General features: G+C 39.6%; 1 protein-coding gene across 1 annotated transcript in view; it reads right to left on the bottom strand.

Annotated features, from left to right (window-relative positions):
- coch (coagulation factor C homolog, cochlin (Limulus polyphemus)) overlaps positions 1 to 21,942 on the bottom strand; it is a 30,348-nt gene extending 8,406 nt beyond the window's left edge. The window contains exons 1-7 of the mRNA XM_052017752.1: positions 21,853 to 21,942; positions 20,923 to 21,374; positions 20,345 to 20,411; positions 19,668 to 19,712; positions 19,125 to 19,281; positions 5,382 to 5,515; positions 4,186 to 4,245 (exon numbers count right to left, since the gene is read on the bottom strand). Of these exons, the coding sequence (XP_051873712.1) occupies positions 4,186 to 4,245; positions 5,382 to 5,515; positions 19,125 to 19,281; positions 19,668 to 19,712; positions 20,345 to 20,378 (430 nt within the window). The 5' untranslated portion in view covers positions 20,379 to 20,411; positions 20,923 to 21,374; positions 21,853 to 21,942. The remainder of the gene's footprint in view (positions 1 to 4,185; positions 4,246 to 5,381; positions 5,516 to 19,124; positions 19,282 to 19,667; positions 19,713 to 20,344; positions 20,412 to 20,922; positions 21,375 to 21,852) is intronic.
- Between the last annotated feature and the right edge of the window lie 2,916 nt (positions 21,943 to 24,858).

The following is a 24,858-nucleotide window of genomic DNA, read 5'->3' as shown; positions in this document are numbered from 1 at the left end:
TCTATAGATCCCTGAATATTTTGGAAAACTTACTGTTCCACATATGAAAGACCAAGTTTCAAATAATAAGTCTCTGAGCCAGAAATGTGAAGTTACATTGCTGGAATGCAAAATAGAGTTTGTGGCTAGAGATAAAATGTCAATATGCAACAGCTACAGTTTTGTTTTATCCTGGGATTGATTAAATGGCACAGATAAACTGCCAGAAACTTCTGCAGTAGTGGCAGGCGATAGCTAATTTCTAATTTGAGAAAGGTGGATCTGATATGGAGTACATTGTTCTCACCCAGGCCATGAGTCTGCATAGTTGTGAACATAACTTGCTCCATGAGCAAAGGATGCTTCTATATTTTCTACAATATGGTGTGTTGAAGACCAGGCTCGTGTTTTTTAGGACATTAATACTCTCCACAATGTTAAGTAGGGTGAAGTCTTGTAGAGAATTCCCAAACAAAAACAAGGTAGTCGCTTTTTCTTATTGTTGGAATAGTTCAGAGAATAAGACTGGACTTCATGGTTGATGCTCATATTCCTTCGACTGAAAACTCAAATCATTCACCTGAGTCAGCTAACTGCATTGGAGTCCTCTGCCTGTAAAAACACTTGGAACACCAACTGGTCATAACCAAGTGGTCAAGGTGCCAGAGGCCAGAATTAACAATCCAGAGATACTAGTTCAAATCCCACCACCAACTATGAAATTGAAATTCAATTAATAATCTGGAATTTGGAATATTAATAACTAGCCATTAGTAATGATAAACACAAAAACTATGGATTGCTGTTCATCAGCGGGTTCACTAATGCCTTTTGAGAGGGGGGGGAAATCATAGTCTGGACTGTATGTGACTCCAGATCTTGCTGCATGGTTAACTCAGCTGTAGCAGATTAAGGCGACACCTCGCCACCTCATCTATGCAATTAGAGATGACCAATAAACATTGACCTTACTGGTGGTGCCAATAAAAAAAATGTCATCCTCAATCTTGGGGGTCTCCCTACAATGACGATGCTGATGACATGCACGCTAAACAACGAAAACTGTGATCACGTAACCAACAGATCAGAACACTTCTGCCAGTGTTCAGCCCATTCATTTCACTCCATGTGCTATCACAAAAAGGCTGTGAACATTGGATACAGCAAGAGGATTCAGTTCTACAGCTGAAACAAGTCAATGTCCAAGTTGTAAAACTGAAGACGTGCATCCCCGAACTATCAACTGCTCTCACACTGTTACAAAAGAGGCATCAATCCAACAATAAAAATAGAGTGCTGGAAATAGTCAGCAGGCTAGGAAACACTCTGTGGAGACAGAAATAGAGTCAACACTTCAGCTCAATGACCCTTTATCAAATGTGGAAAATTACACAGGTGTACCCTTTCTACCCAAAATAAGACAAATCCACTTCAGCTATTTACTGTCCAATCAGTCCCTTCTCTGGTGTACCTCACACAAAAAGAGTTGGTTGTGGTTATTGGATGTTAAGATTCCCAGCCCAAGGACGTCACTGCACGAACTCCTCAGGGCTGTGTCCCAGGTCCAACTGTCTTCAGTTAATACATCAATGATCTTTCCTTTACAAGAAAAAGTGGGATGGTTGCAGATAATGGCACAATGCCTCCATGCAGCAAGATCAAAACAACATTCAGACACAAGTTGATAAGTGGCAAGTAACATTCATGACATACATGCCAGGGAATGACCCTGACCAATAAGAGAAAATCAAACCACTTAACCTTGATATTCAATGACACTACCATCACCGAGTCCCCAGCCATCAGTAATTTTAGGGACACTGTTGACCAGGAACTCAATTACTGTTGCTATATTAGCAGGTCAAAGGCTGGATACCTTGTGACAAGTGATTCAACTTCTGACACACCAGAGCATTTCCACCACATACAATGCACAAGTCAGGAGTGTTTGAAATACTCTTCACTTGTCTGAATGACTACTACAACAATACTCAGGAAACTCAACACCACATATGTCAAAGCAGTCCCCTTAACCACCACTCTAAGCAGTTATTCCCTCTGGCATTGTGGCAATTGGTTGCAGTGTGTACTATCTACAGAACACAATGCAATTCACTGTGAGGCTACTCTGGCACTGCCTCCCAAATCCACAACCACCAAGGATAAAGGCAACAGGAGCAAGGAGTCACAGCCACCTGCAGATTCCCAACATCCTGACTTGTAAATATATCCTCATTGCCAAAGCTTCTTTCCCCCAAACACCGTGGGAGTACTTTCACTGAAGGACTGCACCAGACTGAGGTGGCAGCTCACAACCACCTCCAGGGTAATTAGGGATGGACAATAAATGCTGGCCTTGCCATCAACACCCACATCCTGAAAAAGGAGTAAATAAAACAAAATAGAAATGGGAATGTTTTATATGCATCACATAAAATAGGCTAATGCTGAAACTTATATCTGTCCTATAAACTAAATTTCTTTCTGCACGTTTTGCTATAATGCCCTGGACATTTTAGTGATATTAGCATCAAGAGAATATAGTTAGTAACAATTAGTGAAATTATATCTATTTAGACTGATAGAGTTTGAATATTCCCAGGTTGTGGAGGAATGTTGAAAATGATTAAATGAATCCGGAATCTGCAAAGCAGCATGTGAATTCCAACCTGTGGTGCCATGGGTTTTTTAAAATTTGAGTAAATTATCTTTTAAAACATGACATTACACTTCAACAGAACTAAAACCCTCAAAACTTGACACTTATATCAGATACACTACGTTTTCCAAGAGCAGCATAAACATATTTACTTTCTTTGAAACAGTCAACTTTACTCCTGATCTTTTGCTTGTTTGTTATTTTAATCTGTAAGTAAAACTAGATGGTCGTTTTGAACTACATTTTCACAATCTGATCATCTACACTCTGAGGTAACAGGAGAACATAGTAGGTTTCCTGTACATTGTTGTCTGGAATATGAGAAATTTAGATTTGGGGATGGTTGTTAGACTTAGATTAGGCCAAGACAAATATGCCAGAGGGTAAAGGTACAAGATTCAGATCATATCGGGCGACTCCTCTATATAATGTTTGCAGGAGTAAAATTGTCTGGGGGTGGGGGGGGAAGCTCAGATTGTAGCAGTAAACATTTAAGGCTTTTGAAAATTGTAATGAGAAAGACTTGATAGATCATATTGCAGTATGTCTCTGGTTTTGTTTCGCTAAGAGTTAACTAATCTTTTTCAAAAAGTGAATGAAAATGCTTTTGAAAGGCAAAAAATACCTAAAATTATTCAAAGTTACATAAATAGATACATTTTAATACACCCAAAATAGAAATATGAATCCTTCCTGTAGGAATTTTGGATGAAATCAATTTAATAACATTAGGAGGATAGTAATAAATTGGGAGAGGACAGAGATCGACCGGCAGTGGGAGCAGACAAGCAGCAGATGAAATTTAAAGTGATAAATGTTGGCATAAAGGAGACCAGGCAAGCCAAATAGCACCATTATAAAGGGTATGCATGAACAGACAGTCCAGCATTTGTATATATCTTTGGAAAAGTGGAGAAGATGTTGAGAGAACAGCTCATAAAGCAAACGGTTTCCTGGGTTTCATAAACAGAGGCAGAGACTACTAAAGCAGGAAGATAAAATTGACTTCATATAAAACACTGGTGAAGGTGCAACTGGAGAATTGGGTCTGGTTCTGGTAGCCACAGCTCTGGATGTGAAGGTGCAGAGGAGAGTTACTAGAACAGTCCTGTGGTTGGGGGTCTTCAGTTAGGAGTTGTTTTCTGTGGAGGAAGGAAAATTAGTAGATGGTTACAATACCATGACTGGTTTAGCTGGGGTAAATTGTTGTTATTCCCATTAAAAGTGAGAGACAAAAGATGCAAGGGAAAGCTCTTTGTTTCAAAAAAAACAAAGTGACAATGATGTAGAACTAATTGATGGTCGAAACAGGAGTTAATCAGGGCTTTCAAGTGTTAATTGCAGAGGTAGTTAAGGAAAATAAATTACTGAGCTATGGAAAAAGTAAGTGAATGGGACTAACTGGATTGATCTACAAATACTCAGGATGTAATCGCAGGGCGTAATGGCCTTCTTTGGTGCTCTAATAATTCTAAAATTCTACAACAGATTTTCAGTCTGATTAGACAACATAGAGTGTTATGAGATGTGTAGTAAACAGTACAGACCAGATGGAACTACCGTTGCTTTTGGCAGTCCAGATACTTCAAGACCTTTCCTCTTCACTTCTGCAGAAGAAATTAAGTTAATATTTCAGACATTGCACAACTTTGAGAAACAGCTTTCTGTCTGTGTGAAATATGACCATCTTATTTACAAAACTGTCTTTACATCTTTGTGCCTGAATGCAAGTAGGTATTTATTGCCTTTTGAATTTTTTATGCACACCACATGTTTAATTTGGTAAGCTGAGAGAAAATAGTGTAAACCGCATGCTGGTTATGTGATTTGCAATGCCCAATCAAATTTTAAATAAAGAAAGCAGGCATGAGATTTTCACACCCACCCAAATGTGAAATGAGGTGAAAGAACTTAAACCGTTTAAAATGACATCTTTATAAATTTAGCCACATTGAAATTTTACCACTGCATACAGGTCAAGGCAAACCATGGTGCCTAGTCAAACCTAGATCTCAATTTGAAAGCAAGGTCAATTTGAAGCCAAATGAATTCTATGTTTTATTTTGGAAGTGGTTTCTGTGAACATTGCCATTGAATATCAGCTGGTGATTTATGAAAGCAAAATTAACTTTTACTGAATATTTAATAGTTTACAAGTTAACAAACTTGGTGATTAATGTTGTTAACTTGCAAATTAATTAGAACAATTTAATGCAACTTTTATACAAAATGAATATTCCAAAAAACTTTAACCAAATCTGTTAATATGTAATGCTAATTATTCCGATATAGTTTCCATTGCTCTGATTTAAACTTTCCCAGGCTTTATAAACAAAGATTAAAACTTATTTTAGAAAATATTGCCTTCACATTTAAGCAACGCTAACAAAACTGCAATTTCAGGAAACTCCCATGGGGAATGTGAGACTTAATTTGTAGGTTGTTACGAATGGTGAAGCATTCACTTTTCCCAGATAAAACCAAATATTATTGGAAACAGCAGGTCAGTCACCATCTATGCTGATGAAAGGTCACCAACTTGAAATGTTTTCTCTGGTTTTCTCTCTCCATAGATATTGTCTGACCTACTGAGTATTTCCTGTTATTTTGTACTTTAGTTCAGATATTCGGCATTCACAGTTGTTTTGTTTCTCAATTTGCTCTTCACATATTGTTTTTGCCTACAATGGGAAGTTTGTTATTTATTATTTGAAATTCTTGAAAAGAACAAAGCACCACTCACTGGAGACTGAAAAGGAGCTCATCCATCGATTAAGCGGTAAGGACCTTATCCCATTTGCAAAGGAATCCTGATAACCAACCTGTCCTGGTAGAATCTTAAAACGAACCAGTCCTCCCATGGTGTCAATCACACCGCTGCAATACATCACAATGAAAGGCGGCAGTGAGGAAATGTCATTTACACGTGTGTTTGGGATGATTGTTGCTATTAAGTAAATCAGTTGGCAACATTATAATAGTGAGTAGAAAGTGTTTCATTGATTGATGAAATCATTGAAATTACTTTATTCTTTCTTCAATTGAAGGACAATGAAAGAAAACATGCAATTGCACCAAGGTGGTACCAAACAACACATGCCTTGAGTCTGAATAATATCACTGATAATAGTGGTTGGTTATTGTAAGAGCATTATTAATAATATTTCATGATCATTTTTAATACTGAAAAGGTACAAATGCATAGCCAACAAGCAGTTTCATAGAAACCTCACCAACCATGATAAAATTACAAATAGCTACTCTAATTTTCCACAGGTGCCAAATAAATACAGTAAATTTCTAGTGAAGGGATTTGAAAATTTTTGTTTATGGAGATGCTGATTAACTTTGATTTTTAGTTCACTTCTTCATGCATTTTTTTTAGTTTTCTAAAATTAGTAGTAATTGATCCATTAAAGAGGTTCTTTCTCCAGTAGCATGAGACAAAATGATTAAAAGCTTAAGCATTTCCCCAGGACTGGTTACAGCATATTACAAGCTAGGCGAAAGAGTTGCTCTAAAAGCAAAATAATGTAGATACTGGAAATACTCAGTAGGTTCTGTGGAGAGAGAAAGCAAATTATCCCATTACATCAATGACCTCTTTTCTTATTTCTGAGTGTAACCAGTCTCTCCACTCTTTTAGTCAGAATGGGATTTACAGTTTATGGTAATTGAAAAGAATACAAGACTGCAAAATAATTGAAAATGACGGAAACCAGTCAACCAAACTTAATTCATCCCCCCCAGGATTTCCTACACTTCTCTCATTATAGAGCAGTCTCTTAAACACTACAAAATGTCACATGCGTTACATTACCTGCAAGTCCTAAAATTTTCTTTTGCCAGTTAATTTGAGATTAACAAGAAAGCAAAAACTGAAGAAAAATTTAAATGAACTTTGAGCCCAATCTCACACAAGTTGTGACATGACTTATAAATATAATTGATTTTTTTTAGTCTTTCTCAGTCGTGTGTGTTTTATCTAAAGTATTACGATGCAGAACAAAAATTGTTCCAACAATGGTCAAATTGTCAGAATTAAATGATCATGCATTTTATGCATGTATTACCACAGAAATCAGAAAGCTGAATGAAATTTTATACCACTTGATACAGAAAGCTTGAAATTGGTATTGCAAAATACCAATGTTACTATTGGTCTTTTTTTTAAGTAATCCAGTTAAGGCTTCACTTGTGTCATCGAATTCCATCATATTGTGAATTGGTTTTATCATGTTTTTCTTTCTATTGACCAAACTTCCAATACTAAACCTTAACTCAAAGTTGTGAATTATTGCATTTTCTGGAAACAATGCATTTGAGCGACACCTGGAGGCCACTACTGTGATAACAGGAATTCAACACATCAAGTATCAGTGCATTGCCTCATCATAATATGGAGACCACGAGATGCCTTTCCAACAGATACCTGTGCAATTGGTCTTTTGGCACTAGTGGTTTTACATTGCAAGTCAAATAAAACATGAAAAGAGTACAGAGAAATTAACTGAAGATAAGAGGAAAGGAAGTCGGTCATCACTGGTACTTAACACCTCAAACCTATTCTTCCAGGCATCGTTCTGAAAAAGAGTTTTGCAACCTTAACAAAATCCAAGAGGAGCAATACACGTTATCAAGACAATAACAAAGCTCAGATATAAACAGTTTTCTGGTATACATTGGCAGGCACGGTAGTGTAGCAGTTAGCGTAATGCTTTACAGCGCCAGTGACCCGGGTTCAATTCCGGCCACTGTCTGTAAGGAGTTTGTACGTTCTCTACGTGTCTGTGTAGGTTTCCTCCGGGTGCTCCGGTTTCCTCCCACATTCCAAAGATGTATGGGTTAGGAAGTTGTGGGCATGCTATGTTGGCGCTGGAAGCGTGGTGACACTTGCGGGCTGCCCCCAGAACACTCTACGCAAAAGATGCATTTCACTGTGTGTTTCGATGTACATGTGACTAATAAAAAAATCTTATCTTAACGTTATAGCAAGAACAACTTAACCAAATCAATGGGCACCGATGTGGAGTTCCCACCAGCCCTCTGTTATAACTAAAGCTGAGGCATTACCTCACTTGCTTCCCTGACATGCTGCCTCCGGTCACATCACAAGACATGCAACGTTTAGTCCGTAGTGTTTTTCTCAAGCAATTTATTGTCCATTCTATTGCCCCTGTGAGCTCTTCTTGTGGCCTGAGGATGAGTGGTGCAAGTTTGATGAGGACTCCTGAGACACCCGTGGTTGGCAAAGCAAGGAGTTCAGTGTCCTGAGGATTCATATGTGGACCTCACTGTCTGGACTACTGCTGGGAAAGTCCCATCCAGTGAACTTTCCTGCACACTGACAGGCATTAGCTGAGCGTGTGATGAAGGAGGAAACCTTGTGAGAGGAGTCTATACATAACACCCAAACTGTTTTGACTTGCATGTAACTACTGTTCATCTCTTTTGCTTCTTGAGAGAGAGAGAGATCTGAATAATGAGTGAAGTTCCAATTACAGGAGATTTTGAAGTTGGCAGAAATGCTGGAGCCCAGCGCCTGAATGGCACCAGTTTAAACTTTGATCAAAGATGTAAGAACATCTGACAGGGATTCCTGTGGAGAAGGTTTGTTTGTGGCATTCACAGAACTGACCACAATCTCCTTGCTAACAACACTGGCCAGAATGTTGCTGACGCAGCATTTGGGTGGTCAGACTGCGGCGACTCACAGACAGACTACTCAACACAACACCTCCAGTGATTAACAGTGCACAAAAGGAAAGAGTTTAATTTTTAAACAGTGGTTGTCACTGCTGTCATCCAGAGTACTGGAGGCTACTCCTTTTGCTGGCCATGTACTGTTCAGACACACTCTCTGCATCCTTTTCCAACTATTTTGTCTAGTTATCTCCCATTATCAGTGCACCAACCTCTGTTGGCACTTGGATCACATGTTGTGAGTGAGGAGAGTCATCTCCTCCACTCCTTCTCTTGCAGGATACAAGTCATGGAAAAAATCCATATGAAGGGGAGAGAGAGACAAGGGTCAGCATAGCAGGAGCAGCAGATAGAACATAGAACATTACAGCACAGTACAGGCCCTTCGGCCCACGATGTTGTGCCGACATTTTATCCTGCTCTAAGGTCTATCTAACCCTTCCCTCCATCAAGGCCCTCCATTTTTCTATCATTCATGTGTCTATCTAAGAGTCTCTTAAATGTCCCTAATGTACCTGCCCCCACAACCTCTGCCGGCAGTGTGTTCCACGCACCCACCACTCTCTGTGTAAAAATACTTACCTCTGACATCCCCCTTATATCTTCCTCCAATCACCTTAAAATTATGTCCCCTCGTGTTAGCCATTTTCACCCTGGGAAAAAGACCCTGACTGTCCACTCGATCTATGCCTCTTATCATCTTGTACACCTCTATCAAGTCACCTCTCATCCTCCTTCTCTCCAAAGAGAAAAGCCCCAGCTCGCTCAACCTATCCTCATAAGACATGCTCTCCAATCCAGGCAATATCCTGGTAAATCTCCTCTGCACCCTCTGGCTGGCACTACCAGCATACCTTGCTGCACATGTGATTTCTTGTTCAGAGAAGGTGAAATACTAAGCCAAGCATTCAAGAATTTTTTGACATTGGTTCCAACCTCACCATTGCTGAAGCTCCTCACTCTCCAATCACCAGTGATGAGCATTTCTTCACTCCCATCTTTGTCAGGATCTGCATGGAGACTGTACCTCAGTTCAACAACCCCAACCCTCATCCTCCCCTTGTTATTTCTGGCCTTTTCTTTGTTCTTGAGGCAACCTCTTCTACACAACAATTACAACTTGTAGGAAGTGTTGTATGATATCTCCATGGGGTGTGCATGAAGCAGCAAGTCATGGTTGTGATGTACAAAATAACGGGTACAGTGAAAAACGTGTAATCAGGAGTGAGCCAATGTCTGGAAGAGTGAGTTTAAGGAGAAGGTATGACGACACAATGATCTGATGTGATTGAGAAGTGGGATGAGGAGAATTTGGGGTGTTGTGGGGAGAAGGTGCAATACAGAAAGATACAGACAGAAAGACATAAACCATTCCTTTGCTGTCTTGGTCAGGCTGTTGACCTCTAGTGTAACTGAGTCCATCTCCTTGAGTTGACACACAAGTTACCTTGTACTATCTCAATGCACTGTTGTAATGAATTGATCCCTATGAACAGTATGCAAGACAAGTTTTTCACTGTACCTCATTACATGTGACAATAATAAACCAATTTACCAATTTCCAACTCCTCAGTCCAAGCTTGACACTGAGCCCAAGAAGACAGCACTGTTTTCTCAGGCTCAGTGCCCAGGAAATTATAGACCTTACTTCAGTGGTTGGTAAGCTGATGGACAAGATCCTGAGAGGCAGGATTTATGAACATTTGGAGAAGTATAATATGATTAGAAATAGTCAGCATGGCTTTGTCAAGGGCAGGTCCTTCCTTACAAGCCTGAGTGAATTTCTTGAGGATGTGACTAAACAAATTGATGGAGGAAGAGTAGTGGATGCAGTGTATATGTATTCCAGCAAGGCATTTGATAAGGTACCCCATGCAAGCCTTATTGAGAAAGTAAGGAGGCATGGGATCCAAGGAGACATTGCTTTGTGGATCCAGAACTGGCTGGCCCACAGAAGGCAATGAGTGGTTGTCGACGGGTCGTATTCTGCATGGAGGTCGGTGACCAGTGGTGTACCTCAGGGATCTATTCTGGGACCCTTACTCTTCGTGATTTTTATAAATGACCTGGATGAGGAAGTGGAGGGGTGGGTTAGTAAGTTTGCTGATGACACAAAGGTTGGAGGTGTTGTGGATAGTGTGGAGGGTTGTCAGAGGTTACAGTGGGACATAGACAGGATGAAAAACTGGACTGAGAAGTGGCAGATGGAGTTCAACCCAGATAAGTGTGAAGTGGTTCATTTTGGTAGGTCAAATATGATGGCAGAATATAGTATTAATGGTAAGACTCTTGGCAGTGTGGAGGATCAGAGGGATCTTGGGGTCTGAGTCCATAGGACGCTCAAAGCAGCTGCACAGATTGACTCTGTGGTGAAGAAGGCATACGGTGTATTGTCCTTCATCAATCATGGAATTGAATTTAGGAGCTGAGAGATAATGTTGCAGGTATATAGGACCCTGGTCAGACCCCACTTGGAGTACTGTGCTCAGTTCTGGTCGCCTCACTACAGGAAGGATGTGGAAGCCATAGAAAGGGTGCAGAAGAGATTTACAAGTGCGTTGCCTGGATTGAGGAGCATGCCTTATGAAAACAGGTTGAATGAACTCGGCCTTTTCTCCTTGGAGTGACGGAGGATGAGAGGTGACCTAATAGAGGTGTATAAGATGATAAGAGGCATTGATCATATGGATAGTCAGAGGCTTTTTCCCAGAACTGAAATGGTTGCCACAAGAGGAGACAGTTTTAAGGTGCTGGGGAGCAGGTATAGAGGAGATGTCAGGGGTAAGTTTTTTATTCAGAGAGTGGTGAGTGTGTGGAATGGGCTTCCGGAAATGGTGGTGGAGGCGGATACAATAGGGTCTTTTAAGATACTTTTGGATAGGTACATGGAGCTGAGAAAAATAGAGGGCTATGGGTAAGCCTAGTAATTTCTAAGGTAGGGACATGTTCAGCACACTTTGTGGGCTGAAGGGCCTGTATTGTGCTGTAGGTTTTCTATGTTTCTATGTTTGTCTACCATCACCTCCACTGCTGTATTATTAAATATAGCCTTTGACATGGTGGTACAAGGAACACGAACTCAAGCTAACAGTTCCATGTGGATGAAATTGGACCTCTAAAATGTTCTTCATCCTTGAAATTAGGTAATCCCACACCTCAATTACTTGGGCTACCAGTGACTAAAGACTGGTACTCCAAGTAATTGAATAAAAACTGAACACAATGAACAAAATTTTGGTGACATAGTCAGGTGGCTGGCATAAATTGTTGCTACCTATTGTGTCTGAAAACTATCCACTTACTCACAATAAACCTGAGTTAACAAATTGGAATTTACTTTCTGGATTATGTTTCGCATTTAATTCTGATATGCTCAGTTGTAGTGTTTGGACAAAGGGTTCGTGAATTACAATTCTTGCTTCATTTCTGAAGGGGTTTATACATTTCTTTTATAAACAGCCATATAAATAGATGCTAAATCAAATCCAGAGCTTAAAAGCAAAAAAGAAAACCACAACATAATTTTTAACAGCATAAATTACTATTGAACGTATCCAACATGAACGCAATATGCCAAAGCTTCAGCAGTATTATTGGCTATTGCTGGAATGAAGTACACAAGCATAAATACCTTGTTAATGCACTTACTTTTAAAATTCTGCAGTGTAGTCAGTGACCTCCTTATATACAATGTGCAGAATGCCTGAGTTAGATGATAAGCAGACTTTCATCCAAAAGAGAGAAATGTAAATGTTGTAAAATAAATAAGAAATAAAGTTGAATTTCTAATGAGCTTTAATTTATAAAACCATCTTCAGATTGAGTAATATTGCATTGTAAGCACAAGTATATCTCGTTATGTATTTTGAAAATGAGACTTTTTCTCAGTCAGAGTTGGCCCATCACATCCATGCTGACTTTTTTGCCCATCTATGCTTTTGCCCTCTATTTCAGTGTCTGCCTCAATGCCTCTTAAATGAAGTAATTGTATCCGATTTCACCACTAGCGGATATCGATGAGGATGCGCACAGGAGTGAGATCGATCAGCTGGTTGAGTGGTGTCACAACTACAACCTTGCATTCAATGTCAACAGGACCAAGGAATTGATTGTGGACTTCAGGAAGGGGAAGTCGGGAGAACACACATTGGTCCTCATTGAGGGGTCAGCGGTGGAAAGGGTGAGCAGCTTCAAGTTTCTGGGCGTCAACATTTCTGCAACATATTGATGCAATCACAAAGAAGGCACGCCAGCGGCTCTACTTCATTAGGAGATTTAGTATGTCACCAAAGGCTCTTGCAAATTTCTACAGGTGTACGCTGGAGACCATTCTGACTGGTTGCATCACCACCTGGTATGGAGGCTCCAATGTGCAGGATCGAAAGAGGCTGCAGAGGGCTGTAGACTCAGCCAGCTCCATCACGAGCACAACTCTCCCCACCATTGAGGACATCTTCAAGATGCACAGATCTACCCTATCTGTGCCCCTCATAATCTTATATACCACTTTCTCTCTGGGGTAAACAAACCCAGCCTATCCAATCTCTCCCAAAAACTAAAATCCTTCAATCCAGGAAACATCCCGGTGAATAACCTCTGCTCTCTCTCCAGCACAATGACATCCTTCCTAATAGTGCGATGACCAGAACTGTACACAATAGTTAATTGAAAAGACTGTCCTGAAGATATTGTCAGTGCACTTGAGTGTTAACATGATTTTTACAATTAAGTACATATCGATGTTCAATATTTAAAATTAAAATCAATGACAATGTGGCACTTGGGATTTCAATCAACTTATTTATATAAAAGCAGTTCTGCAAAGTTGGACTTCAAAGGATAGATCTGATTCAGATGAGTATTTCTGAGCAGAATAGGTCTCTGCAAATAAAAATTTAAATTATTAATTTAGTGATACAAACTTACCCATTCACATCAGGTAAACACTTTGGATCTACACTCAGAGAAGTTAATGCAAAAAGCTTTACTCATGCTGCTGTTAATTTTAAGTTAATCTTTCTCTCTATATTTTGTTTTATTTATTTACTTACAAAATAAAGCTATGTTTTAGCTTCATTCCTCTGGTGAACAGGGCTGAATGGCCTCCTCTATGCTCTAGGAAACTACCATACTTCTAACCCAGTGAATCCTGCTTCCTGAAATAACATAGGAAATGCTAGAGATAAATAGGTCAGTCTGCAATTTTAAGATGTTTTAAGTGTGTACCTTTCATATTCTTTTGCTTTTGTTGATAAATTGCCAATGCTAAATTTGCAACTTTGTTGCCGTTGAGAAAATCTGACATGTCAGTGAAATACAATGCAAGTATTAGGAAATAAAACAGAAAATGCTGGGAATACTCTGTGTTAGGCAGCATCTGTGGAAAGAAAAACAACTATGACCTGCTGAATATTTCCAGCATTTTCTGTTTTATTTTATATTTCGAACATCTGTAGTGTTTGGCTTTGTATCATTAATGAATATATATAAAGGCATGATTGGTGCCTTCTACACTCTTGATTTCCAGTCTTTTTGCCATTCTTTTATCTATTTTCTCTCTCTTTCTCTTTGTGATCCCTTTGATACTTTTAACATAGCCATTTTTCCAAGTGGCTAACTAACTTGCTGAGTGTCCTCCATAATTCCTTTAAAATCACGTGTACTTGTGGTAGCACTGGGGAGTAGAAACTGTGTGGAATTCCCTTCTCTAAGTTAATAAATCGAAGCTACAGTCCAGTGTGATAGCCCTGTCATAACTGAAAAATCAAAAAACTGGAGATGATGGAAATCAGAAATAAAAACAGAAAATGCTCCAAACACTCCGCAGGTCGGGCAACATCTGTGGAGAGAGAAACAGTTAATGTTTCAGGTGAAACATAACTCTGTTTTTTTTTCCACAGATGCTGCCTGACTTGCTGTCCTGAATGAGATCAGCTAACTCATCACTCACTGGCTCAATAAACTCACGGAACACCAGGGAAGCAGGTAGAGCACTCCACTGTGAACAGATGGTACAGCTATTTCATCCAGTAGATACAATCAATATAGCAGTAACATTACTACTTGAAATAGTAATTGGCATTTTTCACTTTTGTTGCCATTAAATCTTTAAATAGCACATAAAAATCACTGCAAGACTAGGATTATTTCAATGATTGGATCAGGTACTGGGGAAAGTGAAAGAGGGAGTTTGTTTTCATCATTGACAGCTCACTGTGGTTCAAGTCAATTCAGCAGTGAGGTTACCTGCATCTGAGGTTAATTCTATTCAATTTATACCTGGAACAAAGGTTTATTCACTCTTTGGTCTTGGGTGGCCCAAGGTCAGCTGATAAAATGCAAACATCTACAAGGCAGCGTGGGTCATGTATTTTATTATCCTATCTGAAATGGAGCACTCTGTTTCCTTACAGTGCTCCATTCAGTGGCCTTTCTAAGAATTGGCAAGTCTCCCCGATGAAAGTGTTGAATGTGAATGTGATTCAAAGGTAGGCACAAACAGATTGCTGGATTAAGTTTGTATTGAAATCAAATAGCAGTGTATTTTGAATGAAGTTAAAATCTTACATTTTGCATTAACTCCTCAATGTGATAGTTGCTGCTAATAATGCTGTATTGTACATTTAAAATGGCCAATTGTCCAGTGCTTTCATATCAACCAAGATATGGAAATTAGCAGAATGATGAGGAGGTATGGTGAAACCTCCTTTACAATGACATTCTCACAATAATCAAATACAGCCATTCTCCTCCCTTTCTCTGTTTCCATTATTTAAAAATTATGCTGAGATGCAAATTGGGATGTCAAGTGCAAATCTGTGTCACTGCAGTGTTGGGAAATATATTGTCATGCAGTTTAATCCATCATTCCTTCATAGTTGATTGGTAAGGGGGTTAAGGGTTATGGGGAGAAGGTGGAAGAATGGGGTTGAGAGAGAAAAAAAAAATCAGCCATAATTGAATGGTGGAGCAGACTCAGTGGGCCAAATGGCCTAATTCTGCTCCTATATCTTATGGCCATATCAAGGTAAGAGCAATTTAAATATCCTTCAAATTCAGATAATCTGGATTCACCTAGTTTACAACATCACTTTTCAGTGAAGCTGATGCAATCATTCTGAGGTTATCAGCGGGAAAAAATAAGCAGCAGATTTACTACAGATTTTATTAAAATACTCGTTTTTTGCTGAAACTTTTTGATATTTTGAAAATGGCAATAAAAATTACTGGATTAGAATCACGATAGAAAGAAATTAGATTATGGTTTTCCAGTGATTTGCTGTGAGCTGGTATATCTGTTCCAACCACTACCATTCTTACTTGTTCCAATTGAAAAAAGTTGTGTTATATTTTGAACATTCCTATTTGAAAATTTAGAGCCAAAAAACACTCCAATTTGTTTCATTGACTTTCATTCATTATTGACAGGATAAATCCCTATGATATCTCAACTAGTTATGCTCCTGATGGATTGTCCTGGGGATGCGGGCTTATTTGGTCTCCTGAATCTTGACTGCTTTCACTGTAATAATTGGCAGCTCCTACCATGTATAAAGGCAACATGATGATATTCATTCTCCCAATCAACTTACGGATGGTAACTGGAATCAGTGGCAGGTCATTGTTTGAAACATTCCAAATTCCCAAACGGGAGGATGCAAAAAGGCAGATGAAAACAGATGTATAGATTATTGAAACTGAAACTAAATTATCAGGAAAATAGAATGAGTATTTTATTCTCAGGTTGTTGAGAATAAGGAAAACAACTCACTGGATATGAAGTTTTTCAAGTTTTCAGCTCATGTGCTTTGATATAAATGGATATTCCTTGAAAAAAAAATTCCAGATGCTATATCGCTTTTTCTCAACTCCTAAAGTTTAAGTCCATGATTGGTGAGGAGACCAAAATTTTCAATATACAAAGATTTAGATTTAATCTGTACACTCTGATAAATAGAGAGTCAGAATATACATCATCCTGTTATACTTTTAAATTATCTTTTTAACAGGCTTATTCCAAAGAGTTTAAAAGATGCTAGAAAATTCCTATTGTATCAAGATCTAATTTCACATCCAACATTCTGCAGGACACGTGATTTTCTGTTACACTGAGGAACAGTTGTGATAATATCAATAATAAAGATACTACAGTATTAGGTAACAATTTGTTATTTTGTTTTTAACTCTATGGAACTAAAGCGAACATTTAAACCTGATCTCAGTCATTTAATAAAGTACTCAACCTCCTCACCATTCCTTATATGCTACATTATTTGCACAATTTCAAATAATTTTTCCCCCAATAATCAGCCTGCACTATATTTTGTTGGCTTTTCCCTAAAAAAAGTTTAAAACCATGACTGGTATTGCTTTGTTATCCTCTTGATTTAAGCATTCACTTTGAGGAAAGAAGAGGCAGTTTAGAGATTAATTTTTCATTGGTTAATAATGAATTTCAAGGCCAGATTGTCAATCAGTTAGAAAGTCAGATCAATGGAATGTCCATTTCTACCATCAAGAACACTTGATCAACAGACCCCAACTGAGTAAAGGTTTCATGATATTTTATTAGTTAAATAACAAGTATCTAAGATTTAAAATTATAAGAGAACATACAAAAGTAAGAGTTTAGAGAGAATAGCTGGGGGAGCAGAAGATTTTACAATAGTTAATTTAAAAGTCATTTTAAGATGTTACCTTACATGAGCCATATTATCACTTAACAGACAAATTTGTTTTAGAATCTAAAAATTTTAAACTTTAACAAGACCACTGCTGTCTCACTGGTCACTGGCGTTTCTCTACGTGCTGTCTAGTTAGAAGACTTTAATTAAATAAAGTAAAAATATTTCTCCTAATTAGCAACACTAGATCAATACAACACTTGTAATTGAGAAATAGCCAATACAGGTCCTCCCCAGGTTATGAATGCCTGACTTATGGACACCTCATACATATGAATGAGCATCTGGGAGACCGGTGGGACGGATGGGGATGGACTTGCCAGCTGCCGTGGGGATGCAGACATCTTCTGCCAGGTGGGGATGTGGTATTTCTGTGTGCCTTCTCTCCACATTCCCACTCCCCACGCACCCCCACCACCCCCCACCCCCCCAACTCCCTGAACTGAGCTGGGACCGCTGAGCAGACTCACTCGCTTACTGAGTCGGTGAGGCCAGCTGGCGGCTGCTCTTCCTACACCTGTTCGTCCCCTCCCATCACGGCTGTTTCTGTGTCCTCTCCCACACACTGTTGTTCATTTCCAACCCGTGAACAGTTCCGGTTACTAACAGTTGTTAGGAACAGAACCCTGTCGTAACCTGTGTGTATGCTTCACATTGATATGAAGAAAACAAACACCAAGTCAAATAAGTAGAATTTCACCTGGAATTTACTGGACAGGTAATCTCACAGTGTTTGCTATTTATTAGACATTCTGTTGCTTCCTTCAACAAAATAAATCTGTGCTTTAAACTAAAGGTTTCCAACATGATCCCTGGTCAGAGGTGTCTCCTCCAGTTAAAAAGCTTATGTCTCCCTCGTCTTTCCTCACCGATCAGACCCATAACACCAGGGATAAATGCTATCACTCATTTCTGCACTCGCTTCAGTACTTGATTGTATCCTGGTGACCAGAAACACAGACAGCTCCCAGAGCATGCACTGGACAGGGTATAATGCCACATGATTGTAAATTTTTCTACTTTGTATTTTAGCATTTTGGCTTGGCAATTCAATATTCCATTTGCTTTACATTGGTTGGACATACTAAGTGTTTTATCAAGTCAAACATGAGACTCCCTTTGGCATTCTTCCTCAAGCCAGAATGGGGGAGCTTCGACCCCTGAACTTCCGTGGAGCATGTATAAATTCTCTTGATCCTTCCAGCTCCAAAAGCCGCACTTAAAAGGTTTGCTGACTGTGTTTTTTTTGAGCAGTTGCCAGTGTTCATAAACACTGAGTTTAAGATCTTACCCTGAATTTGGTAAAATAATGGTGCCTAAAGAAAGCTCTCTGCAGAGATCAAGCAATCTCGACAATGAGGACTGCTCCCTTTTCAATGCCGGTTGTTATCGGCTGTCAGTTCAAAAGGGCACCCTGCAGTTATGATATTATCAAGTTGGCTGAGCAGCCATTCACATTGAAGTATTCTCATAGCAGCAGACAAGGAAAATAAACAACTTTTACCTGTTGCTTTTTTCCAAACAAAGTATCAAATAAAGATTAGATCATACAGTAGAAGTTGAAGGATAAGATATTGGGGTAGAGGGATATTATAATCCAAATACCTAAATATTGTTTTCAGCCCAGAGAGAGCCTAGATGGTAAATATCCCTTAGTATGCAATTAAAACTCATTTGAACCTCATGCAACAAAACAATTCCAGGGTACTTTACAGCGAGACTAGTTTGTAACCATTTGAGATGTTATTTGATTCAATTGACTCCTCCTGCTTATGATGTGCCAGGGAAATAAAACTCCATTAAACTGTTTCTGTTAAACTCTATATGTGTAGAAATCGTAAGTTTCATATTTTCACCATCATTACAACTGCAAAACCCTGCCCAACATTTCTACAGATAAACAAAAGGAAAAGTACTTATTATTTCCATGATGCCATCTACACTGTCACATGTCTGTGTGAGATTTACAAGTGTTCATCAGGCAAGATGCCAAAACCCTTGGACTTTTTAAATAGTGAATATTCATCATGCTCATGGGAATTTCTTTTGAGATCACTTTGATCTTTTTTAAAGAGCAAACATCATCGAGAAATTCTCACCTGTGAGCAGCAGCTGAGCAGATGCTGGAGACTGAGGCATACACACCAGATCCCCAGACTTCATGCTGGGAAAAATCACAATGTGGTGGGCACAGCACATCCACCTGGTCCCCTTTGAAGGCAGCAGCTCTGGTGGAACAGAGGACTGAAACTGGCACTTGAAGAACAAAGCATACACTGTGATGTACCTCACAATAACATTAATGGAACAAAACCATCAAGGCTATCCCATCTACAATCATATAATAACTAAATCCTAACACAGTTTCACAAAATGATACCAACATCACAACATTGCACATTGTTCCATTAATACTGAAAAGGCAACAGGCAATTAAAGATAAATATAGGTAAGATTTAAGAGAAGAAAATATACATCTGCCTCATGGGATCTGTACAAACACACATCATCTTGCTTCAATAAATCTATTGATCACCTGTGCAGAATTTTAGAAGTCTTTTTTTAAGATTTGGATCTTGTCCAATAATACAATGATGTCCAATAATACACAGATACAATTATGTTTACTTTTACAAACATACCTTCTCCTTGATCTCCCGCTGCTGGTGAGGTAAATGTTAAGGTTCCTGTATGCATTAAAAGAAGAATTCCTTGTAATTCCAGGGTGTTACTTCCTGACACAAGTTCAAGAATCAGTCACAACAGTTGGAGAAATTGGAAATGATGGCTTGCGTTAAAAGTCAAATAAACGACCGTCCAGTCCCAATAATTAAATTTACAACACAACCCAGTAACCTTTACGTGAGCATATTCGGGGTTTAATGAAAATAACTTTGAATTTTCAGTAGTGTACAAAATACCAGGATCTCATTTGTGCAAATCCCTATAAAATCCAGGTTCCCAGGTCAGGTACTCTGGTGATATTTGTGTCTCTTACCCTTTACCAAGCCCAGTGCAGCGGAGAGTTCAGCTCTCTCCCATTTCTAAATCTACATTATTTGCACCAACCGGGGCGCCGAGCGCGGAAAAGCGAGGTGTTCTCTCTGCACGGCTGGGCTGGATTTCAGTAAGTTGGGACCTTCGCCCAAAGCGTTGCCCAGTCTGTGCTGGGAACGGGCTGTTGGTGCGTTTCAGATCGGCTGCAGGTGAGTTCAGCTGCTTCGGGTTATTGCAGGCGTTTGAATCTCCTCTCCCAACCTGACGGAGTTTCGCCGCCACCAATTAATTGCCGAGTTGTCAGTGGGAATGAGGCACTTACCGAGAAAGACGATCACCCTAGTTAGAACAGACATGGTAACAGCGTCCAGGGTATCCCGATCCAAGAGCTACAGTCAATGACAAAAACACACAAGGTGAATATCACGGGAGGAAGGCTGAAACCGCAAGGCGCCCGACAAAATGCTTACGGGCCAATACCTGAAACAAAACCAACCACACAAGAAGAAGCCTGGTTTAAGACGAGTTAACAATGTCCTGCACCACAGGAAGACCACGGTTGAAATAGCCCCTTACGACTGTACAAGCAGCAGATCCACCTCAGGGACGGTATCCAACTCCTACCCTGTACCCAGGTGGCACCTCTCGTCCTTTCTCCTAAGGTCTGGGGAAGATGCACTTAACAAGGGCTTTACCTCGACTCTTTCTGTTGTTTCTCTCTGTGATCTCATTGCCCGAAACTCACACCAACTGCTCCAGATACCTGACAGTATCTGGTATTGGATCAGTATTAACGACAGTCCCCATGTCCTGTAGTTTATTTATTGCCCATCCAATGTTAATAAGAGGAGCGACCCTTTCATTCCCCACTATTCCTTAGAACCTCGTGCTTCTACTCACTGGCGTAAGGTACTTCCACCGTTCGCTGCGGAAACGAGATGATCTTTTGCTTCACTCTGTGGTTTTCTGTGCTGTCGGAATCAGCCAACGGCTCAAATCTCAGCCTGAGTCCCAACTTCTCCAATTCACCTAAATACGCCCGGTTGCGTCACGCCGAGGCGTTCCAGAAGCAATTTTGCGGATCACTGTATATTTCATATTAATATCTGGCACTCTGGCGGCAGAAGGGGTTTTCAAACTTGCGGGATTGGAACGGAGCGACAGTAAATTACCAGCAAGGAGAAAACAATCGGTGGAAGAGCCAGCCACGGATCACGGGGACCCGATGTGGCAAACGTGTAAGCACAAACCAGCGGGCAGCATCGCCCGAACGGGGAAACTCACCAGGACAGGGAGATTGACCAGAAACGAAAATCAGCAAGATTGGAAACAATCAGTAGCTCAGGCAGCGCCTGTGGAGTGAGAAACGGAGTTGTGAAAAATCCAAAAATAACTCGATAACCTGTCAGTTGTGGCTGTCTCTGATTCAGGAGAATTTGCATAATCTGAAACGTAAACTATATTTCCCTCTTTACAGATACATATTTCCAGCATTTTTTGTGTTATTTCAGATTTCCACCTTATGAAGGGTGCTGCTTTGGAATGTCACCAGGATTGGAGATTCTCCAGAGAAAGAAATCGCCTGGACTGGAAATTAACCAGAACAGAAAATACACCAGAACCAGAAATGATCGCGTGCAAATCACCAAAATTAAAATCACAACAACAATGACCAGAAATCAGCAGACTGCAAGCTCTTCACAACTGGAAATCACCAGAAATGGGGATTAACCACAACTGCAGTTTGTCACAACTGCAAAGTGGCCAGAATCATAATTCACTAGAAATGGCATTTGTCAGAACTGGAAATCTATCAGAACTGAAACTCACCTGAAATAGTAATCATCAGGACCGGGAATTCAGCACAACTGGAAATTCATCAGTTCTCGAAATTCACCACAATTGGAAATTCATCACAACACTAAGTGGTCAGATCTAGAAATCCCTAAGATTTCAACACAACCAGACGTCAACACAACCAGATATCACTAGATCTAAAAATCACCTCAGTTGGAAGTTGCCACGTGGGCATAATTGTGACTGGAAAACACCAGAACTAAAAATCAGCAGGAGTGCACAACACTGGAACAAAAATCAACACAATTTAAACATCACCAGATCTGCAAATTCACTTGAACCAGAAATAACTACAACTGGAAATTATTTGAATCAAAATTACCAGGACTGGAAATTATCACGTGCAAATTACTACACCCAAATGTCTCAACTGAAAATCTTCAGTTCCAGGAATTCATCAGAAGTGGAAATAGCCCCTACTGGGAACTCAGCAGAATCTGAAATAATCACAAATAACCAGAAGTTATGAGTACTAAAAGTAACCAGGATAGAAAATCTTAACTGGAAAGCACCATGACCTGAAATCATCAGAATCAAAGTCACTTAAACTGGAAACTACCAGACCCAGAAATTCATAAGAACTCAAAATCATCACATATGGAAGGTGCCAGAACTGGAAATCAACAAAACCAAAACTTACCAAGAAAGGAAATTACTCATAATGGAAATTCACAATAAGGAAAATGACCATAAATGGCAATAAACACAGCTGGAAATTACCAGAGTTCAAAAAAGAAACAGAACCAGAATTGATCAAGGATACAAATAATCAGAATTGAAAATAACCAAAGAACTGGAAATCACCACATATCAAGTCATCCCCACATTGGAAATCATTAAAACTAGAATACACCACAAATGCAATCATAAGAACTTGGAGAACATTTCCTCACTTAATGTCGTATTTTTAATAATTTATAATGAAAATGCCTAAATTTCCATTTTACACAACAATGTATTTCACAATCAGGTTTACCAACAATCTGCATTCATATAGTACCTCTAGCATGGAAAAATATCCCAAGAGTCTTCACAGAAACAAATCTGATTGTGGAAAATGAAGAACATACTGGGTATCACAAACTGTCTCTCTCAAATTATATCGGTTAATAATATGTTGCTGAGACAGCACAATACCATAAATATCTCATTAGAGCAATGCAAACAAAATGCTGGAGGAACTCAGCAGGTCAGGCAACATCTATGGAGGGAAATGAACAGTCGATGTTTTGGGCTGAGACCCTTCATCAGAGTCCTGATGAAGCACCTCGGCCCGAAACATCGACTGTTCATTTCCCTCCATAGATGCTGCTTAACCTGCTGAGTTCCTCTAGTGTTTTGTGTGTGTTGGTCCAGATTTCCAGCATCTGCAGTCTCTCGTGTCTCAATATCACAGTAGAGGTATGAACAGGACGGAATGGAACAGAGGCAGTGCAGAACTTTTACAAGTATATTTAAATAAGCTAATTTTCAATTTAGCTGATGGGGGAATGGGTCACTGATGTAGGTAACATGTCATATTGATCTCAAACCTTTTTGTAGCACCTCCAAACCAAAATTCTTCCCATATGATTTGGAAGAGCGAGTCCAGATTGTACAAATGTTTATAAAGCAGGTTTCTGTTCCAACAGAGAGCATTCCTGGATCTTCCTTGGTGATTCTCTTGGAAGAGGAAATGTTGAGATTCTTCTGGTTCAGTTTGTAGTCTTCTCATTTACTGCAACATCATTTCTCTGTTGCTTCACTCTCTTTAACAAAATACATTTTTCAAAATCATGTATACAAAATACATTAATACATTAGATTACATTTCTCAGATACAAAATGGTAGCAGAGTCAGCTTTCATCTCCACCTGCTCTCCAACATAAAGTATGAATAACAGAGGTGAATCTTCGTATGGCTACCTTGCACAATGGAAATATGAATATTGTATTTAGTCTTCAAAAAAATGAAAATGAGTGATTAGTTACAACAAGTCCAGCTATCCATATGAAGCTATTACCAATGTCACCTTTCCAAGCATTTGTTTTCTTTCCACACATATAACAAACAGGACAAGGGAAAATAAATTTTAACAGGACTATTCTTTGTGGTAATAAACTAGAGAATGGCAGCCTCAGCTGCATGCCCTTCCCCATCAGCAGTCAGTGCCGGCCATCAATGGAGTCGGCTTTAATGAGGTTGTTGCAGTAGCAAGGTTGAAACATTGGGGAAAGCCAGTATCTGGAGATCTGCATCCCATTTCCCCCTCGTCCAACACTCCTGATTCACAAACCGCAAATGGTTTTACTTTCCCCCAGCTGTCACCATACAGTTCGATCCTCTTCAGTGCTTCATGACAAAGGCAGTTTTTCAGGAATGTCTGAAAGGAGGAAGGTGGTTATCTGAGGAAAATTAGACCTTAGGGGCTTGGCATCTGTGCAGCTGTACTCTCCCAGCCACACTGTATTACAAGGGTAATGCCAATGAATACACACACTTGTAGAAGCTTGAAGTCAGCTAAATATCCTTCAGCACTGGGCCACAACACCTCCTGTGGATTTTCAGCAACTTGAAAAGAACTTGAAGCAGCAAGCTATTAAAAAATATTAAGAACAGTCTGCAGAAATAAATCAGCAACAGACCAGAATGATTCCTTAAATAGCACTGGTGGAGTGACATGGAGAGTTGGGCCATTCCTGGTACTCTAAACATGGTCAGCCATGTGACATTAAACTAAGCTGTTGTCAGGAGTGCGGGTTTAAAATGGCAGTGTTGGTGTCAAATCAGCCCCACTTGCTAATTGATGTCACCGTCTTCTTGGGCTGCATACTCCTCATATAGCCTACCAAATCATCCTTCCCTCAAATGTGCAAGGGCATATTGGACCCAGTTTGAAAACAAAATGGCACCTGGGCACCCAAACAAAACATGGTCGATGGAACCAACTTCTGCACTAAATATTTTATAATAAGCTCCAATAATAAACAAAACTCTGC

This window comes from Pristis pectinata, chromosome 1 (assembly GCF_009764475.1).
Source record: "Pristis pectinata isolate sPriPec2 chromosome 1, sPriPec2.1.pri, whole genome shotgun sequence".
Taxonomy (NCBI): Eukaryota; Metazoa; Chordata; class Chondrichthyes; order Rhinopristiformes; family Pristidae; genus Pristis; species Pristis pectinata.
Note: the sequence above shows the minus strand (reverse complement) of the source record. Positions and strands in the feature narration are given on the sequence as shown.